Source organism: Elgaria multicarinata, chromosome 22 (genome assembly GCF_023053635.1).
Source record: "Elgaria multicarinata webbii isolate HBS135686 ecotype San Diego chromosome 22, rElgMul1.1.pri, whole genome shotgun sequence".
Lineage (NCBI taxonomy): Eukaryota > Metazoa > Chordata > Lepidosauria > Squamata > Anguidae > Elgaria > Elgaria multicarinata.
This window is the reverse complement of record NC_086192.1, coordinates 5,916,924-5,935,975: the sequence shown is the minus strand read 5'-3', so window position 1 is coordinate 5,935,975 and position 19,052 is coordinate 5,916,924. Positions and strand designations below refer to the sequence as shown.

At 46.5% G+C, this 19,052-nt stretch overlaps 1 protein-coding gene across 4 annotated transcripts in view; it reads right to left on the bottom strand.

Moving 5' to 3' along the window:
- Positions 1-19,052, bottom strand: part of NF1 (neurofibromin 1) — a 246,516-nt gene that overhangs the window by 210,248 nt on the left and 17,216 nt on the right. For all 4 annotated transcript variants that reach the window (XM_063146839.1, XM_063146838.1, XM_063146840.1 and 1 more), the window contains exons 3-9: positions 18,202-18,285; positions 15,209-15,399; positions 7,872-7,978; positions 5,067-5,134; positions 3,859-3,934; positions 3,320-3,477; positions 839-1,012 (exon numbers count right to left, since the gene is read on the bottom strand). In XM_063146839.1, coding sequence (XP_063002909.1) covers positions 839-1,012; positions 3,320-3,477; positions 3,859-3,934; positions 5,067-5,134; positions 7,872-7,978; positions 15,209-15,399; positions 18,202-18,285 — 858 coding nt within the window. The remainder of the gene's footprint in view (positions 1-838; positions 1,013-3,319; positions 3,478-3,858; positions 3,935-5,066; positions 5,135-7,871; positions 7,979-15,208; positions 15,400-18,201; positions 18,286-19,052) is intronic.

The window sequence follows — 19,052 nt, the reverse complement described above, 5'->3', positions numbered from 1 at the left end:
GCATAAAACCGCTGACCCTAATAAAGAAAGCGGCTCAATTCAGTCGACACACCAAGCCGCGATTTCCTCTCTTGGGATGGGGGAGAATTTGTGCGGCTCCTATTTTAATGTGGATCAACCAAACAGGTGCTTCACACACCGAAACGCAGTTATCCGAATTGAGGGGTTTGGCTCTCTGATCAAAAAAGGCATACGAAATATGTGTATTGCTGAAAATAACATACAAAAAGGCATCGCATTAGGGGAAATTGTTCAAAAGAAAATGTGTATGTTAGGGAAACCTGCATACGAAAAAGGACCTTTTAACAGAAATGCACACGGAAACAAGTACAAATTCCTCAACTTGTGGCAACTATAATTTATAGCTCACATGATAGGCTGAGATTCCAGGTCTATGCCAAGAGCACTAGGACTTAAAGCAGTTTCTCTGTGTTTGTTTTCTACCCGCAGCTTCAAGCTCACTCTACCTGTATCCCAAATGCCTTTCCGGCACTCAGGTATGTAAAGCGGCTGGGCTTTTTTTTTATTGCTGTTGCTGAATGCGTCTGCAAAACAACCCATGAACCACCCACAATTCTGGATTCACATGTGAAACCAACTAACAGTTTAAACAACCTAATTCACAACCCAACAACAAACTATGGTTTCCCTTCGTGGGTTGTTCGTGGGTTCATACATAACGACAACACATGATTCAACAAACCATGGATAATTAAACCATGGTTTGTCATTATATGTGAACCAAGTCATGAAGTGTTTCAGTTCACAGTTCAAAATCATTACGATAAATACACAGAGCAGTACATAACTCTCGTGTTTTCTTCTGTTCTTTTTTTACCTTGAGATCTACCACCATGGACTGCACTAGAAGGAAAATGACAGAATTGTCTTCCCAGCTGATGTAGGTTGATGCTTTGCACAGCTTAACACAAGCAATGGCGGCACTTTCAGTCAGTTGCCTACTTCCACTGTGGCCCGCAAGAGCCTTCTTGAGGTTGTCCAGAAACAGCTTCTGCAAGATTCAAAACACATAAAACAGAAAAGTTTTAACCCTATCCTGGGCAACTTGGATTCAAATTCCAGATCAAACACTAATCCGCTTGCAAGACATTACTAATAGTTTTTGGTGTGCAGTGTGCTCTTTAACATTAAACTCACCCTTCAGAACCACGTACCCCAGTAGTAAATACAATAGTCCTAAACTTTTTTTTAACCTAAAACTGATCCCAGTATATAAGACCTAGTTCTCACTAGATGGTAAACTTTACTTGGACTGTACCACTTCTGATTTCCGGGGAGAGGGGGGTTAAATGTTCCTACATTGGCGGGGGGGGGGGGGGAAATCACTGCACATGAAAAGCTAGCATGACAGTGAGAACATAGAGCCAGAGTGATACAGCAGGCACAGCTTTAAGAGAACCCCCACTTGAACGCTGTTGAGAAAATGGGCTCAGCTGCAGATCCCATGAGCAAGGCACACATAATGCTGCCCTTCCCAGGTAAGGAGGTAGAGGAGAGATTTTATGGTGCAGCGGCATCAAGGCCATATTGCACCACACACAAGGTTCCAACTGGTGCCTCTTGTGACCCTTCACGTCACGTACAAAACTGTCTCCTTTCAGCAGCAAGGTCCCACCAGCTCCAAGGTCTTAAGGATGGATGGCAACAAGGGAGAGGGCCTTTTCAGTGGTGGCCCCCAATTTTGGAATGATCTCCCCGACGAGGCTTGCCTGGCGCCAGCATTGTTATCTTTTTGGCGCCAAGTCAAGACTTTTCTCTTCTCCCAGACATTTAACAGCATTTAACAACATACGCTGTTTTTAACGGACCCCAGAACGGTTGTTTTTAAATGGATATTGTTGCTTTTATGCTTTTGATAGTTTAAAACTTTGTATCCTTTTTAATGTTCACTGTTTTTAACTTTTGTAAACCGCCCAGAGAGCTTCGGCTATGGGGCGGTATATAAATGTAATAAATAAATAAATATAAAGAAAGAAAGAAAAAAGAAAAGAGGACAACCAGCCCCTTTATCTTAGTACCGTAATTTCTGATCTTCATGCTATGAATACCATTACTTATGAAGCCCAAAACAGCATGCACACGCACACACACAGAAGAGGGGAGTATCAACAGGCACAGGGGAACCCCAAGATATACAGAGGCACAGAAACTGCAGTTCTTCCAGCAGGCTGTACAGAGGGAGATGGGTGGGGAAACAGAAGCATTCCACCAGCCCTGCTGAAAGACAATTTCATTATTTTCCACTGCCTTTCCCAACCCTTTTTCCTTGGCTGCTGCGTCTTTTTAGATTGCAAGGGACTGGCTTGTTTTACTGATGGCACGGAAGCCAGTGCAGAAGCCTTTTGGGTTCAGGAGCAGAACGGAAATGTTTAAAATAAATAATACTTAAAAAAAAAAAGAGTCCTAAGGGAAGTGAAATCCAAAATCAGTCCCAACATGCCCAGGACACTGAATGCCTGTTGCAGGTAAAAATGTAAAGCCGGAAGAGAAGGTGAGGGAGTAGCTGGAACACTCCGCACTGCAACATTTTGTTGCAGGTCCCGTTTGAAGGCAAAGAAAGTGTGCGGGTTTTTGTCGGCCCCCAGAGTGGAAGTAAGGCCCTCCACTAGCACAGATCAGGCAGCCGGGTTCACAGGAAAGGTTTGACAAACGTTTAGAAAATGTGGACACTCGAGCAAGAAGTGTTTAAGCAGGATCAGAACAATGCAAAGAACTTTGGGGGGATCCTGACACTTCAGCAGGTGAGCTTGGGACCACACTGCTTCAAAGCACACGTGGGAGGACCGTATTTGCATGCTTCTCCCATATACAAATTTAGGAAAGCAACATGTCAGACAACAAGCTAACCCAAGTTCAGTGGCTGAGAGTGGACTGTTTTGAATCACAGGTGGTTTCTTGAACCATGGGTTAGCTTGTTGTCTGAACACAGCCAGGGTGGCTTGTTAACCATGCAGTGTGGCTTATTTTCTTGAACAAGCCACCTTAAGAACGCATAGTTTGTCGTTGCATTGTTCAAGGTAGTTAACAAGCCACCCTGGCTGAGTCCAGACAACACAATAACCCACCCTGTGGAAAATGTGCTGCGTTCCGACAAACAAACCATGGGTCAAAACAACCCACACCCAACCACTGAGTGTGGGTTAGCGTGTTGCGTGAACAGCCCCCAAGAGAGAGGTTGCAGCCCAATCTTCTCACCAACACGCAATTCCATTCGATAAAAAAAAAAAAAATGCAATTGCCTGCATATACAAAAGACTGGCTAACACAGGCCATAGAAGACATTTTCAGCTTTCTTCACCTTGTTTATTTTGTTTTCCTCCACCACGTCCTTGGCAATGTCTTGGATGATTTCCGGACACAAGACAAGGAGGATGATTTGCAAGGGCCAAACGGCCGCTTTGCGTTTCGTGCTTTCAGCAAATCCATCCACCAAATCAAACAGCTTCTCTGCACAACCTGCAAGGAAGAGACAAGGGAAAAAGACAACAGACACAATTAGCTCCAAATGCAGCCGAGGGGTAAAATTTTTAACACAGCATCAATATTTATAAGTGCTGCTACAACACTCCCCTTGGAAGGAAAAACGCTCTTAAGCTATAGCCTTCAAGCAAACACACTCCAGCACAGCCCAAATGTTAAATTTATGTGTGTGTGTGTGTGTTTTTTGGGGGGGAGACATTTTCAGGAAAGCGTAGGCTGAAAGTCTTGAAAAATACAAGCTTACTCACTCCCCGCCACCAACCAAATACTCATTGGGAAAGTTCATCAGCTCATGCCCTACGTGTCTGAAAACAGCATTCAGGTTTACATAATACACAACTGTTAGTGATGCCTTACCCGCCAAATCCGTCTGTGGCGTCTGGTACAGCTTAGTAAACTCATCCGGATAGTTTTCCACCCAGTTCCAAAATGCCTGCACAACATTACAACACGGGTCACAAGGCGCAGTCAGTTCAGAGAGCCTGTTTCATGCATGAGCAATGTGAGGTGGTTGGTTTTTTAAGGTATGTTTCGTTTTTGATCAACGCCACCTTCTTATGGGAATTAAAGGCAACAAGGAAATGTCACAAACTTTGGGGCTTTTTGGCTTAGAAAAACGGTGAATTAGGGGCAGGGGATTTTAAAGGTGTATTAAAATAAGCACGATGTGGGGAAGATGGAAAGGAAGAGAGAGATTTTCTTCCCGCTCTCATAATACTACAACTCGGAGCCACGGTGGAAGATTCAGGATAGATAAAAGGAAGGGTGACTTCACACAGCCTGTATTTAAACTACAGAATTCACTATTATAGGATGTAGCAGTGGCCATCAACTCAGACTGCTTGAGAAGCAGATTAGAGGAATTCATGGGGAACAAAGCTACCAAGCTATTATACATTAGCTATATAAATTGCCAGTATCAGAGGTAGTGCCCATGTTCAGACAACACGCCATGGCTTGCCATGAGTTATTTAACCCATGATGAGCCCTGGCACATGTGGGCTCCAGGTTGAATATCCAACCCCCACACGAGGGCTGCTGTGTGATGTAAACCCAGCTAGTGTGGTTAATGCCAGGGTTAACCAAGAGACCTAAAACAAGCTAACCTTTGCATATCCCAGTTTTGCTGGGTTCGCAGAACACGACAACCCTTGAGCAGGGTTTGCGTATTCAAAATGGCGGCTGCACAAGCCCTACACAGCTCACGGGGAAACAGCTCCCCTGTGCCTCAGAATCCCAGTTACTGGGGAATAACCACAGGATGGACTTCCAGCCCTGCCTGTGGGCTTCCTATAGGCATCTGACTGGGAAATAGTGGGATGCAGTGGGAAATAGGATACTGCACTAGCTGGGCCTTCGGTCTGATCCAGTAGCCCTCTCCTTATGAGAAACACAGAGAAAGGGTGTCCTTGCATGACCTCACTGCACTTTTTGGAGAAAAGGCATTGGGTATGCACTCCAGTAAAAAGAAAAGCACGTGAAGTTTTTCTAATTTCCTGGGTTCGGAAACCGGACATCTTTACCGAAGTACCTGTGGAGAAATTGCAAACGAGGAAGAAACTTGCCTTTTCAAGACTATTGATAACTGCCAGCTGTGCAAGTTTCTTGAGGGCTTTAAATTTAAAGGCCGTCTCTGTAAAAAAAGAAGATAAAAGTGGCACTGATTCAACGGGTGGGATGACAGCAACTTGAAGAAACTGCCCCAGCCCCTCCCAAGCCGTCACTCTAAGTAGCACCACTAAGTAGCAATTCTTGCAGCATGACCCATATTTTACACTTTCAAGCAATAACCCCAATTATCACAAAAGCTTAACAATATGAGGAAAACCAGCGTAGCAGATTGGGCAGTGTTCACTCGCTAAGATCTTCTAGGTAAACTCTTCTTCACAGCCCACCAACATCCGACTTGCAGTTGGTGGGCTGTGGAGGATGGCCTCTTCTGTGGCCGGCTCTAGGTTATGGACCTCCCCTTCCTGGAGAAACCTATATTCCATCGCTATGCAAAGACTTTCCTTTTTTGGCAAACCTTTGCCCTTAAGAGCCTCGTGTGGCACAGAGTGGTAAGCGGCAATTACCGCAGCCAAAACTTTCCCCACGGCCTGAGTTCGATCCCAGCGGAAGCTGGTTCTCAGGCAGCCGGCTCAGGTCGACTCAGCCTTCCATCCTTCCGAGGTCGGTAAAATGAGTAACCAGCTAGCTGGGGGAAAGGTAACCGCGACTGGGGAAGGCAACGGCAAACCACCCCGTTACAAAGTCTGCCAAGAAAACGTCAGCGAAAGTAGGCGTCCCTCTAGGAGTCAGCAATGACTCAAGTTCCTTTCCTTTCCTTCACCCTTAAACATTTTTTGGTTTCCATTGCATTTTAGGCTGAAAATGTTTTATCTGCCCTTCCCCCCCCCATGTATTTATTATGAACTGTATAGGATCATCATCATCATCATCTTCATTTCTATACTGCCCAATAGCTGAAATTCTCTGGGCGGTTTACAACAATTCATAAAATCTAAATGTACAAAATGTAAAACAATTTAGACAGCTAAAAAGAGTTTTTCGATAAGACCTGTTTAGATGGCTGGCATGAATTCCCCACAATATGCCATTAAATGTCTCAGGAGTAGAGAACAGTCTTAACCTGGTGCCAAGTGGGCCTGAGTGGGGAGCTCATAGTTTGGGGGCCACCACTGAAAAGCCCTAAAAAAAATCCCTGCTCAATGCAGGAATCCACCCTAAAGCATACCTGGCAGGTGGTTGTCTAGCTGCCTCTTAAATGCCTCTAGTGTGGGAGAGCCCATGACCTCCCTAGGTAACTGATTCCATTGTCGTACTGCTCTAACAGTCAGGAAGCTTTTCCTGATGTCCAGCCGGAATCTGGCTTCCTGTAACTTGAGCCTGTTATTCCGTGTCCTGCACTCTGGGAGGATCGAGAAGAGATCCTGGCCCTCTTCTGTGTGGCAACCTTTTAAGTATCTGAAGTGCTCTCATGTCTCCCCCTCAATCTTCTCTTCTCCAGGCTACACAGGCCCAGTTCTTTCAGTCTCTCTTCATAGGGCTTTGTTTCCAGACCCCTGATCATTCTGGTTGCCCTCCTCTGAACACGCTCCAGCTTGTCTGTGTCTTTCTTGAATTTTGGAGCCCAGAACTGGACACAATACTCTAGATGAGGCCTAACCAGGGCCGAATAGAGAGGAACCAGTACCTCATGCGATTTGGAAGCTATACTATTAATGCAGCCCAAAATAACCTTTGCCTTTCTTGCAGCCATATCGCACTGTTGGCTCATATTCAGCATTCCATTATTGGGGAACCAACCTTGAAAAGTCAGTTCCCCGACTTTTCAATGATTGCCACCCAACATATTTATGATGGAGCGGGAGCACTCAAAGGAGGGTCTCAGACATGGAGCTCAGGAAACTGGCAAGCTCATGTAGAGCTAGGTGGTTAAAAGCCCTCTACCCTAGCAACCTGGGACCCAGCAGGGCTTGCGCCCCGCTGTTGCTTACGTCTTGGTGTACCTCCCATGCCATGTCTAACTTGGCCCTTAACGGGAGAAGGTATTTGAAAAACTCTTGCACAATTAGGGGAAATGTTATTAAGAAAAAGGGCTATATAAATACCATTCTTAATAATTTATTATTAGACTATTTCTTTGCACAAGCAATATTTCAATAAGCTACAGACTGGGCTCAGACAACACGATAACCAATGTTGGGTTAAATAGTCAACAATTGTTATTGTGTCATCTGTCAGGACTTTTTCACACCACGGTCGGTTATTTGGCTGAAATAACCAACGCCAAGAACCAATGCTGTGCAGAGTTGATTATTTGAACAACCATTGGTTATCAAGTCGTGTGTTGGGCACCATTGACTAATTCGTTGCAGACAGTTGGTTTTTCCCAGCAACTACAGAGTTCCCTGGCAAGAGTGACCAAAGCGGCAGCTGCCACTCCAGTCCAGCCGGCAGAACTCACAATGGCTGATGAGAGACCAGTGGGAGGACTGAGTGGGGAGAGAGGGCAGAAGCTGTGTCAATCAAACACACCGTTGACTGATAGTCAACTCGACACTGGGCTTAGACCACACCACGGTTGATTATAATGTCGTGTGGGGAGTACCCCCTCAATAATCAACCATGGAGTTGAATATTAACCCACCACTGACTATTGTATTCTCCGAACACAGCCACTGACAAGTAATGCAACATCTAGAAAATGCTAATGCATAGGCAATCCTTAGTTAGGTTAGATCAGCATCCTGTTCTTAAGCATGCACACTTTGAAATGAGGCCCAGTGTCAGTAGGACATCCTTCCGGGTCAATGCGGTTAGCATCACAGCTCTAACCAGGAACAGGGAAGAGCACCACCACTTACCTTGCAGAATACGCTTCAGCTTAGCGCAGTCCACACTGATGTACTGCAAGAGTTCAATGTCGTGGACGTCAGCATTGTCTTCAGAGCAAACAGTCAATTCCTGCAATCTGGAAGAAGAAATACCAATTTCTCAAAATGGAGGTAGACGGGCACCCTCAACGTAAAGCAGGGTGGGAAGAGAGATAAAGAGATGGTGCATCCATGGACATAAAGCAGGCGTAGGCAATTGCTTTCATTTCTTTTTTCCTTATGTGACATTATTTATAGGCCACCCTACAACAGGATTCTCAGGGTGGCACACCTGAAAGAAAGACATGTACTACACCAATTTGACTTTTGCGTGCAGGAGGAGCAAGCAGGGCACACATTTCAACCTACATACGTAAATCTCAAGGCCCACATCCTCCCCTGCCCCTTCAAGCGCAAGAAGCATGCAACTCCCCTGTTAAAACAGCTCCACTGGCTTCCAGTCGGTTTCCAGGCACAATTCAAAGTGCTGGTCATGACCTATAAAGACCTATATGGGTCGGGTCCAGGTTATCTGAAAGACCGTATTATTATTATTATTACTACATTTATATACCACCCTACAGCCGAAGCTCCCTTATGAGCCTGCCTGTGCTTTGAGATCTTCTGGAGAGGCCCTTCTTTCAGTCCCACCTTCTTCACAGGCACACTTGGTGGGAACATGGCCGAGGGCCTTCTCGGTGGCTGCACCGGAAATCCCTTCCCGGGGAAGCTAGGCTGGCTCCCTCCTTGCTGGGCTTTTGGAAGCAGGCTAAAACTTTTTTGTTCCAGCAGGCCTTTGGAGAATAATCTGATCCTCCATCTATCTGAAGGATTTGTAAAGTTGTTTATGTTTTAATACTGTATTTTTTTTGTACATTTCTTTTCCTAGGTTTAAAATGTATATATTTTAAATTTTGTAAGGCTGCCTTGAGGCCCAGTATTGGGCAAAAGGTGGGATATAAATAAATAAATAAATAAATAAATAAAAATTAGGCCTCCAGAAGGAGCACTTTATGTGTAGGGCACATTTCCGCTCCTCTACCTTGCAAAAAAAAAAAAAAAAAGGCCATCAATGCACCAGGCCCCTGAACCAGAATTCCATTTCATGAAGGGGCTGGGCAGGGGAAATCAGCAACCACACATAAGCCCTTCTTTCAGTCCCACCATCTTCACAGGCACGCTTGGTGGGAACACGGGAGAGGGCCTTCTCGGTGGCTGCTCCGGTGCTCTGGAACTCTCTTCCTGGGGAAGCTAGGCTGGCTCCCTCCTTGATGGGCTTTCGGAAGCAAGCTAAAACTTTTTTGTTCAAGCAGGCCTTTGGAGGATAATCCAGCCCTCCATCTATGTTAATGTCTTATAATTTTGTTGTGTATTTTAAACGTTTATGGTTTTGTTTCCTCCACACACACCCCATGTATGTTTTAAACTTTGTAAGGCCGCCTTGAGGCCCAGCATTGGGCAAAAGGCGGGATACAAATAAATATAATAATAATAATAATAATAATAATAATAATAATAATAATAATAACAAGAAGAAAGAAGAAGACGACGACCAGAAGAGCCATACTGAAACAGACCAAGGGTCCATGTAGTCCAGCATTCTACTCACACCGTGGCCGACCAGCTGGCCATAGAAAACCCACAAGCAGGACAGCAGTGCGACAGCACCCTCTTGCCCATGTTCCCCAGCAACTGGCGTATATAGACATACTGCCTCTGATACTGGAGGTAGAGTATGCGGTAGATAATGGTGTTATTAATGTACATGCATTTGTCCTCCAAGATTTTTGTATACATGCGGTGGAGGATTCAATGTCGTGCTAACGTTGAATCCAAGCCAATGATGCGGGTATTTGCAGACATGCAGCCAACTCTAAAAAATAAATAAATCTGAGCTGCCCATGCCCACCCCTCTCGCCTTGACCCTAATGAATTCAGTTAGGCTTAAGATTAAATGTGCCTCAATCCCTCTCCCACCCACACCACTTTCTAGGTAATCCAGTGTACTGGTCCACATGGCTCTAAGAAACTAAATCGTGTGTTCTGTGCAAGCTGAGAACCTGCCCCAAATCTACAAATTCGTACTTGACACAACTTCTAACACCAACCACCAAGGGAGCTCTTCATTTCATCTATATGGAGGAAAGCTTAACAGATGTGGCTGGACGGAGAAAAGTCCCCCCCCAAAAAAAAAAACCCTTTGCAGGGCCCTAAATCAGAAGCACGTGTTACAGAACCAACACTACCAAATGCTGAAAAGAGGTGGGGAACTACTGTATGGCCAAATGAAAAAAGTGGTTGTGCTAGAGATGTAAAATTTCCAGAAATTTTGAAGCCATGGGAAAAAACCGGGTTTTTTCCAGGGGGTTTCGGAAAAAAACAGAAATTTTCAGAAAAATTTAAATAATGCAATATTAGTGCTATTTACAGATTGAAAGTTACTTTGTTACTTTAGTAACATAAAATGTAATTATGTCCAAGTTGGTTTGGCATAAAATTATTACATTTGGTACATTAAAAGTACAATGTATTCAAACAACTATTACAAATTTAATTTACTATTTTACGTCTTTTTGGTAACAAATGGAGCTACAAGCTCCTGAACTGTTAGGAACACCTGAACTGTAAGGAACCTCTTTGGTTCTGCCAGTTTATGAGGAGCAGGCAAAAAAAATCAATTAAAAAAAACCATAACAGAAGAAACCACCAACATTAGTAACAAAGAAAATTATTTATGTTTCCGCTAGTCCTCCAGTGTCAAGACATAAAGCCCCCATTCCCATAAAAAAACTGAGAAAAAAAGGAGAACCAATGAATATGCATGAAATGTAATCAGTCTCATTTTCTGACCTATAGCTGTCACGATTAGTTTCAGTCTCTGCGACAATGGCAGTGCTGCCCCCTAGAGGCGGAAATGCATCTTGCTCTTGCAATTGAGAGTTATAGTCTCAGTTTGCAACCTAGGACTTGCTTGTCCTTGGTGCACAGACATTGTAATAATCTGATACTGTACAGTTTTTAGAAATCATTTGGAGAAGTAAATATCTGAACACCTTGTCTTAAACGTTTTATTCATCATGCTGAAATAAAACATCCCGTAATCCGTTTTTCCTTCATTTTTTTCCAATTTTTCGGGAACAAACCAAACGGGAACAAACCCGTTTCCCCCCCTAATTTTTCTGGTTTTTTCCCAGGCCTTCACATCTCTAGCTCCCACTCACCAACACCACGACCAGGCACTCTACCTATGTTGCCTTTCTTGGTGCTCGAAGTCCCAGGGGTCTCCCAGCACTAAGAAAGGGACTCAAGCCTATGCCAAGAGAACCAGCTCTTCCCAGCGCTGTCTGGGTCAGCCTCCCTCCTCCTCCAGCAGGGAATCACGGGGGGGGGGGATTTCCCTGCATACCGCTCACTCTCCCAATCACAGATCACAGACAACAGACCAGAGAATCCACTGATGGTGGATTTTCGGACTTGCCCGATCGAGATGAGCAACAACTGGCAAACTGTTTCGTTTCTACTCAACCTACATTAAAAACCAGAAGCATAATCTGAAACCAACCTTTTCCTTATGATTCCTTCCACCCCATCTCCCCACAAGTCTATATCACCAAGACCAGGAAAGTGGGAAGCCAACCAAGGCCGAGAACTTGGGTTCAATTCATTCACTTCATTTCTAGATTTCTAGTTCAAGAAGAGCTTTCACTTCATTGTCTCTGCCTCTCCCCATAAAAGAAATGCAGCGTCTCCCATGCGCAACTACTCTCCATCAAGCCATTTAGCACAAAGACAACGAAAACCCACATCCTCTGAAGCTAGCTGCCAAGAATAACTCCTTGGAACAGAGGTTATTAAAGGGCCTTTGAAGCTCAGTTGAGGTACCCTTTAATCAAAGAACTTTCTACCTGCTGTCTGGAGACTGAAGCTCCTCCTAGCTAATGCCCTCCTCTTTATCATATGAAGGTTATTACAGTAGAAATGACAACTCAGAGAATAGCCTAATCCCCAACTGTCCAACTACAAGGAAGAGTAGGATACGTTTACTTTCACCAAATACAGACAGCTAGATGAGTGATGTCAGCTGCTCGTCATTCTAACCATATTTGCACTCTTCTCTTCATTGGCTTCCTATCACTTCAAGCTTCTTGCAGTTACTTATTTCATAGAATCATAGAATAGTGGAGTTGGAAGGGGGACATAAGGCCATCAAGTCCAACCCCCTGCTCAGTGCAGGAATCCGCCTTAAAGCATCCCTGACAGATGGTTGTCCAGCTGCCTCTTGAAGGCCTCTAGGGTGGGAGAGCCCACAACCTCCCTAGGTCATTGGTTCCATTGTTGTACTGCTCTAACAGTCAGGAAGTTTTCCCTGATGTCCAGCTGGAATCTGGCTTCCTGTAACTTGAGCCCGTAATTCCGTGTCCTGCCCTCTGGGAGGACTGAAAAGAGATCCTGGCCCTCCTCTGTGTGACAACCTTTCAAGTATTTGAAGAGTGCTGTCATGTCTCCCCTCAATCTTCTCTTCTCCAGGCTAAACATGCCCAGTTCTTTCAGTCTCTCCTCATAGGACTTTGTTTCCAGACCCCTGATCATTTGCCAATTTCTTCCTGGTCTTGTTCCTCTATATCTTCTCTTAAGTGCTCCTCCTTGGACCCGTCACTCTATAGCCAGGGTGAGGAACGTGTAGCCTTCCAGATGTCATCGGACTGCAGCCCCCGTCAGCCCTGCCCAGCATAGCCACTGGTGAGGGATGATGGGAGTTGCAGGGTCCCACATTCCTCATCTCTGCTCTATAGGTACCAATCCTTCTAAGTGAAGCCTAATGCTGCCTTCTTTCTCCACTGGCCGGGTTCCTTTCCACTGCAGCTGCCTATCCCTGAAATCTCCTTCCACTTAACATTCAACTCTCTTCCCTCAGTTTTCACATCAAGTGCCTCTTGTTCACTCACTGCCCTCCTTCCCTTTTACTCTCACCTTCCCTCCCTCACTAAGGTGTCTTGTCTTTATCCCTAGACTATAAACATGTAGGGAAGGGCTGTGCTTTGGTTCAGCACCTGGAAATTTTACGAACTGTTATAAACTTCAATAGGGAAATCCAAAAACAGTGACCCTAGTTGGGAAGTCAGGCTTGGAAGTCTACCTGCAGCGTAGACGAACTCCTTAGAGACACACACAGGGATCTAAACACAGTGTTCTCTGCCCTTGTGACTGAATGCAACGCCCAGTCATACAAAAGCACATCCTTCCCCACTGCTGGGCTCAGCAGGGGAAGCAGCCGGCGTTCTGTTGCGACAATGCCGCATTAGAGCACAGAGGAACTGAGCCCCGGCTTCTTTGCCTACATAATGTCAATTCAACTATTGATTTATTACATTTATATCCCACCACTTTTCCGGCAAAGAAGCCAAAGCTGCTTTACATGGTCCTCCAACTCCTCTCCATGTTACCTTCACATCAACCCTGTGAGGTAGGTTAGGCTGAGAGTCCATCATAGGTGGCCCAAAGTCATCCAGTAAGGTTCATAGCTGAAAAGGGACTTGAACCAGGGTCTCCCGAATCCCAATCCAACGCTCTAACCACTATGCCACACCTGCTCTCTCGCCTTGTCTTGATACAATGCCCAATCCTCATTAGCAATCCCCAAACTAGCTCAATTACAAAACACTCTGAACTGCAGGAACCAAAAGGTCCACAGAGGAAGACAGGAAGCAGCCTGCTAACAAGCCGGCCTCTTTGTCCATCTAGCCCAAGAGGGTCCACTCCAGCCTTCCCCAACCCAGTGCCCTCCACATGTTTTGGACCACCAGTGAGGGAGGAAGCAGCAGCCAGGCACCTCTCCATCGTGCCTGGGTCCAGCTCCAGCTGAGAGCCCCCTCCCTCCTCCTACGAACTGTCTCTGCAGAGGCCACCAGTGAGGGAGGAAGCAGCAGCCAGACACCTCTCTATTGTGCCTGGGTCCAGCTCCAGCTGAGAGCCCCCTCCCTCCTGCTACCAACTGCCTCTGCAGAGGCCACCAGTGAGGGAGGAAGCAGCAGCCAGGCACCTCTCCACCGTGCCTAGGTCCAGCTCCAGCTGAGAGCCCCCTCCCTCCTGCTACCAACTGTCTCTGCAGAGGCCACCAGTGAGGGAGGAAGCAGCAGCCAGACACCTCTCCATTGTGCCTGGGTCCAGCTCCAGCTGAGAGCCCCCTCCCTCCTCCTACCAACTGTCTCTGCAGAGGCCACCATTGAGGGAGGAAGCAGCAGCCAGGCACCTCTCCACCGTGCCTGGGTCCAGCTCCAGATGAGAGCCCCCCCCTCCTGCTACCAACTGTCTCTGCAGAGGCCACCAGTGAGGGAGGAAGCAGCAGCCAGACACCTCTCCATTGTGCCTGGGTCCAGCTCCAGCTGAGAGCCCCCTCCCTCCTCCTACCAACTGTCTCTGCAGAGGCCACCAGTGAGGGAGGAAGCAGCAGCCAGGCACCTCTCCACCGTGCCTGGGTCCAGCTCCAGCTGAGAGCCCCCTCCCTTCTGCTGTCAACTGTAACTGCTGAACTTTGCAACTAAGATTGTAGTGCCTGAATTTGCTTTCCTTTTCCTCCTCCTCCTCCCCCTCCCAATCCTCTTTCCTTTTGTGTCATGTCTTTTAGATTGTAAGCCTGTGGGCAGGGACTGTCAAGAAATACTTTTGTAAGCCGCCGTGAGAGCCTTTTTTGGCTGAATGGCGGCGTAAAAATCCTTAAATAAAAAAATAAAGAACTCTCAGCATGCCTGACCTCTGGCCATGCTGGCTAAAGCTGATGGGAGGTGGAGTCTGAAACACCTGGAGGGCACCAGAGTGGGGAAGGCTGGCGTTCTCTGACTGGCAGCAATTTTCAGGCACAAAACCTTCCCAACATTTGCTCCCTGATCCTTTTGACTGGGGATTCCAAGGGTTGAACCTGAGACCTCATACAAAACAAAGCCCATGAGCTACGGGTCTCTCCCCTAGGAAACACTCCTTCTAGTGAGATCTCTACTTATTCCATTTTCTGCATGTCCAGTTCTTTCTATCCATCTTCATTCGAGTGCTTTTAACTGAATGGATGTTATTAACATACACTTGCATTCAGAGATGACCTAACAGTCTCCAAGTTGAGGGAAGCAATTAAAATAAGAAACCGGGACAGAGGAGACTGGACTAAAACAGCAAAAGGATTCAGAGCCTCTTAATAACTTTCGGCTCAATCAACCACAGTGCGATTTCAACCTTCCTACCTCATCATCCAGCTTGAGCAGGGCCAAGAGATGTCAACGAGATTTAAATGAGCCTTCCGAGGATGATGGACAAGCCACATCTTTCCACGCACTCACCTGGTGGAGATACGGCTGAAGACGGCATTGAAGTTGTTGCAGCTGAGAGAAAAGAGAACCCCAGAAGCAGAATTGCGGAGCTCTGCGGCGTGTTGATTCCCTTCCCGGTAGGTGTGGATAAAATGACAGATCTCCGGCAGCAACTGTTTGACCAGCATCGTCTCGTCGAGCCTCATGGTGTCTTTGGGTTGCTAAGAGGATACGATGTAATTGGATGTAATTGCCCTGGAGTGATTTCATGGTTATGCATCCCCCAAAGTCTGCAACCCAGGAAATGCTTTACAAGTACAAGCCATCGAGAGCACTTTCCACAAACAAAATGTGTGCGTTTGAACTATTGGGACAGATCCAGCCAGCCTATGGGAAAGTACTGGGTCTCAGCAAGCCACATCAGTCGTAACCATTTGCTGCTAGGGTTTAGGCTAGCTCTTCAGGAACCTTTCATGCAGCTGGGAAGAAGGAGATAGGGTTGCTTCTCTCGTCTGGTTGGAGAGCATTCCGTTGTAGAAGCAACTCAGCGTTCTCCCCCACTCCTTTCTCGTGAGCCTGCCCAGGCCTCAAGACAGCATGGAGAACCTCCAAACGTGGACCCATCCCTTCCAGACCAAGGCACGGTCCCCAAGTCCTGCTCTGTGTAACTGTCCCAGAGGCAAACATGGGAGCACCATGGTCAGCGTTCTGGTGTTTGCCCACCCACTTGCATCCCAGTCAGAGTCTCTGCCGTCTCCCAGGGGAGACAGACAACACTGATAGGGGGGCCGGCAATGCAAGGGCAGCTGCCCACCAGCGTCTCTTGGGGGACTAAGACAGACAGATGCTAACCAGGAAAGAGACAGGCTGGTGCAGACACAACCATAGAACTCCCAACATTTGCCTGTCTTTCTCTCGTTCTCCACACTTTGGCAGAGAATGACAGAACGGGAGACTGGAGGCAGACAGGTGCACATGCAAACGTGTGTTGTAGAGGATGTGTGAATATGCCCCAGCCCCTGCAGGATTTGGCCCTGTCCACTGCTGGAATGCAAACACACCCCGACAGTTTCCAACTGAGATAATGTGGACCTTGACATGAAAAAAGTCCCCCACCCCTCCCTTCGGATCTACATCAGAAGCCCTTCTCCAGGTGTCACTCCCGTGCGTCATAGATTAGGTGGGTGGCAACCAGGGAAAGTGCCTTTTTGGTGATGGCACCCCAAAAGTGGAACACCATCATCAGAGCTGCTCATCTGGTGTCTAGCCCGGCTGATTTAGCCACCAAGCCAAGACATTTTTTTATTTTTTAATTTTTGGCATGCAGGTTTTCACAGTGCTGCTTTTTAGTGGAAGTGAAATGTAGCTCATCAACTCTAGTTGTATCGTGTTTTTTAATTGTTTTATTGTCGTTTTATTTTTGTCTGTAAACCCCTTTGGGAATTCGGATTTAAAAGCAGGATAAATATGTTCTTGAATTTAATTCATTAATTCACGGGAGCTCTTAAGTACGGCAAGTTGTGCCGCTCCACAGTCCAACGGGCAGAGCCAGGCTGAATGACCGGCGCAAGAGAATCACACGGCCCTGGGACCAGGAGCCGACCGCTGGATCCTATTTCTTTATTGTTCAGAGAAGGCTACGAACAGGCTGTGAGTCTCACGACTGCATTTGCAGATTGTCTATAATATGTTTATACAGGTGTCAAATGGCAAACCATGAACTCTACTGTCTGCCGTGGCTTGGAAAGCAATCTTTCAAAACCAGTATGGGGAATCGCAAGCAGCTTAAAGATGATCTCATTACGCTAAGCTTGGAACTGTGTTAAAGAAACCCTCAGGCATAAACACAGAGTCTTAGATTTCACCCAAGTTCAAGTTTGGCTTTTCAGCTACACAGCTTTGCAGAAGGCACTGAACCACCAACTGCATTCCCAAGGTAGCAAAAGGTGGGGGAAAGGGGGGAAGGCAGACAGACTCCGAGAACAGAGTTAAGTGAAAATAGGAACGTTTTTCTGGAAACTTCAGGACTACATTCCCCCTGGAAGTTTAGACAAAGCTAACTAATGTAAACTAGGAAGCACCTGCAAAAGCCATCCTTAGCAGCAGGAGAGAAAGCGTCATTATCTTTGTACAGCACTGTGCCAAATCGAAATAAAACCACCAAGTCAACGAAGATCTCCAGTTGACTTACTACATCAAGACGTCTACCGTTTAAACGTTCGCTACAAATTCAAAATGCCTTTCTTGCACTGGCTGGATCCAAAGCAAAGAAAGTAGCACTTTCTTCTTCTTTTTACTTGTTAGCACGTAAGGCCGTTTCAAATCTCAAGATACGGTATATGTTCTTTGGATCCAAACATACCAAAATCTGTACGTCTTCTTTCCAAGTGTACATGTGATTTTCTTTTCCTGAGCCACAGACATTTAAAACACACACACACACACACACACACACACACACACACACACACGTACGTATATACAGGAATTAGTCATAAAGAACTTGCAGCAAGCAGGCAAAAGGACATGAGGAACCTGCTACAGAGTCCGACTCACCAGCTGCCTTTGACTGACCGCTTCCAGACGATCAGTGGGGGAAACCATGCACAACCTTGGTCACACAACCAGGATTACCTTCATTACCAACACTGCATCATTGAAGTACGCCCACACCAGCGACCCGCAATGCAGCGCAGGTAGCTAGGCTCACCTCGGTCGTGAAACCAGTGCGCACAGGGGCAAGGGAAACAGCTGACGCAGTGCAGTTCCTTCCACTGACTGTCTTTGGAGTGACTCTCCCACGAAGTCAGTCCCGTGGTCCATCTAGCCCAGTATTGCTGGACACTGACTGACAGCGGCTCCTTAGGCAGGAGTTTTTCCAGCCCTACTTGCTGCGAATTGAACCGGGGGGTCTTCTGCATGCAAAGCAGGTGTTCTCCCACTGAGCTGAGGTCCCTCACTTCACAGTTAACTTGCCCACATACAAGTCACGAGGAAAACTGCTAATCAGACAGACCACTCACCCCAGCAAGACATTTTTCCAGTGTATCCAAAATAATCAGCTGAGAGAGATACAAGTTCTTTTCAGCAGCTTCTCCAAATATCCTCTAGAAAAAAAGAAGAAGAAAACCAGTAGACCAATTTAGTTCTCAGCAAGGAAATGGGTTTGTCGCCCATCACCACACAATGCTTCACATCTTGCCATCAGGAGAAGGGCTAATATCTTGGCTTCCGGGGAACTTCAGCAAGTTCCCAAGAAAGGAGCCTCACAGTTACAGAGCAATGTTTGTGGAAGGCCCCCAAAACAAAGGGAACTTGAGTCACAGTTAGGATTCATGGCCCCTTCTATGGCTTACAGACTTTATTCCCTTTCCACGCCATACAACTGCTCCTCTCCTCTCCCATCCCAATCTAGTGCCCCTGGCCGCTGGTGCTTAAATAAATAAATAAATAAATACAGCCAACCAAGCCCATCACTTTCGGGGGAAAGTTTTAAATGTCTCGGGCAAGGAGTGGACCAATGAGCACTTATAATCATAGAATCATAGAATAGTAGAGTTGGAAGGGGCCTACAAGGCCACTGAGTCCAAACCCCTGCTCAATGCAGGAATCCACCCTAAAGCATCCCTGACAGATGGTTGTCCAGCTGCCTCTTGAAGGCCTCTAGTGTGGGAGAGCCCACCACCTCCCTAGGTAACTGGTTCCATTGTCGTACTGCTCTAACAGTCAGGACGTTTTTCCTGATGTCCAGCCGGAATCTGGCTTCCTGTCACTTGAGCCCGTTATCCCGTGTCCTGCACTCTGGGAGGATCAAGAAGAGATCCTGGCCCTCCTCTGTGTGACAACCTTTTAAGTATTTGAAGAGTGCTATCAT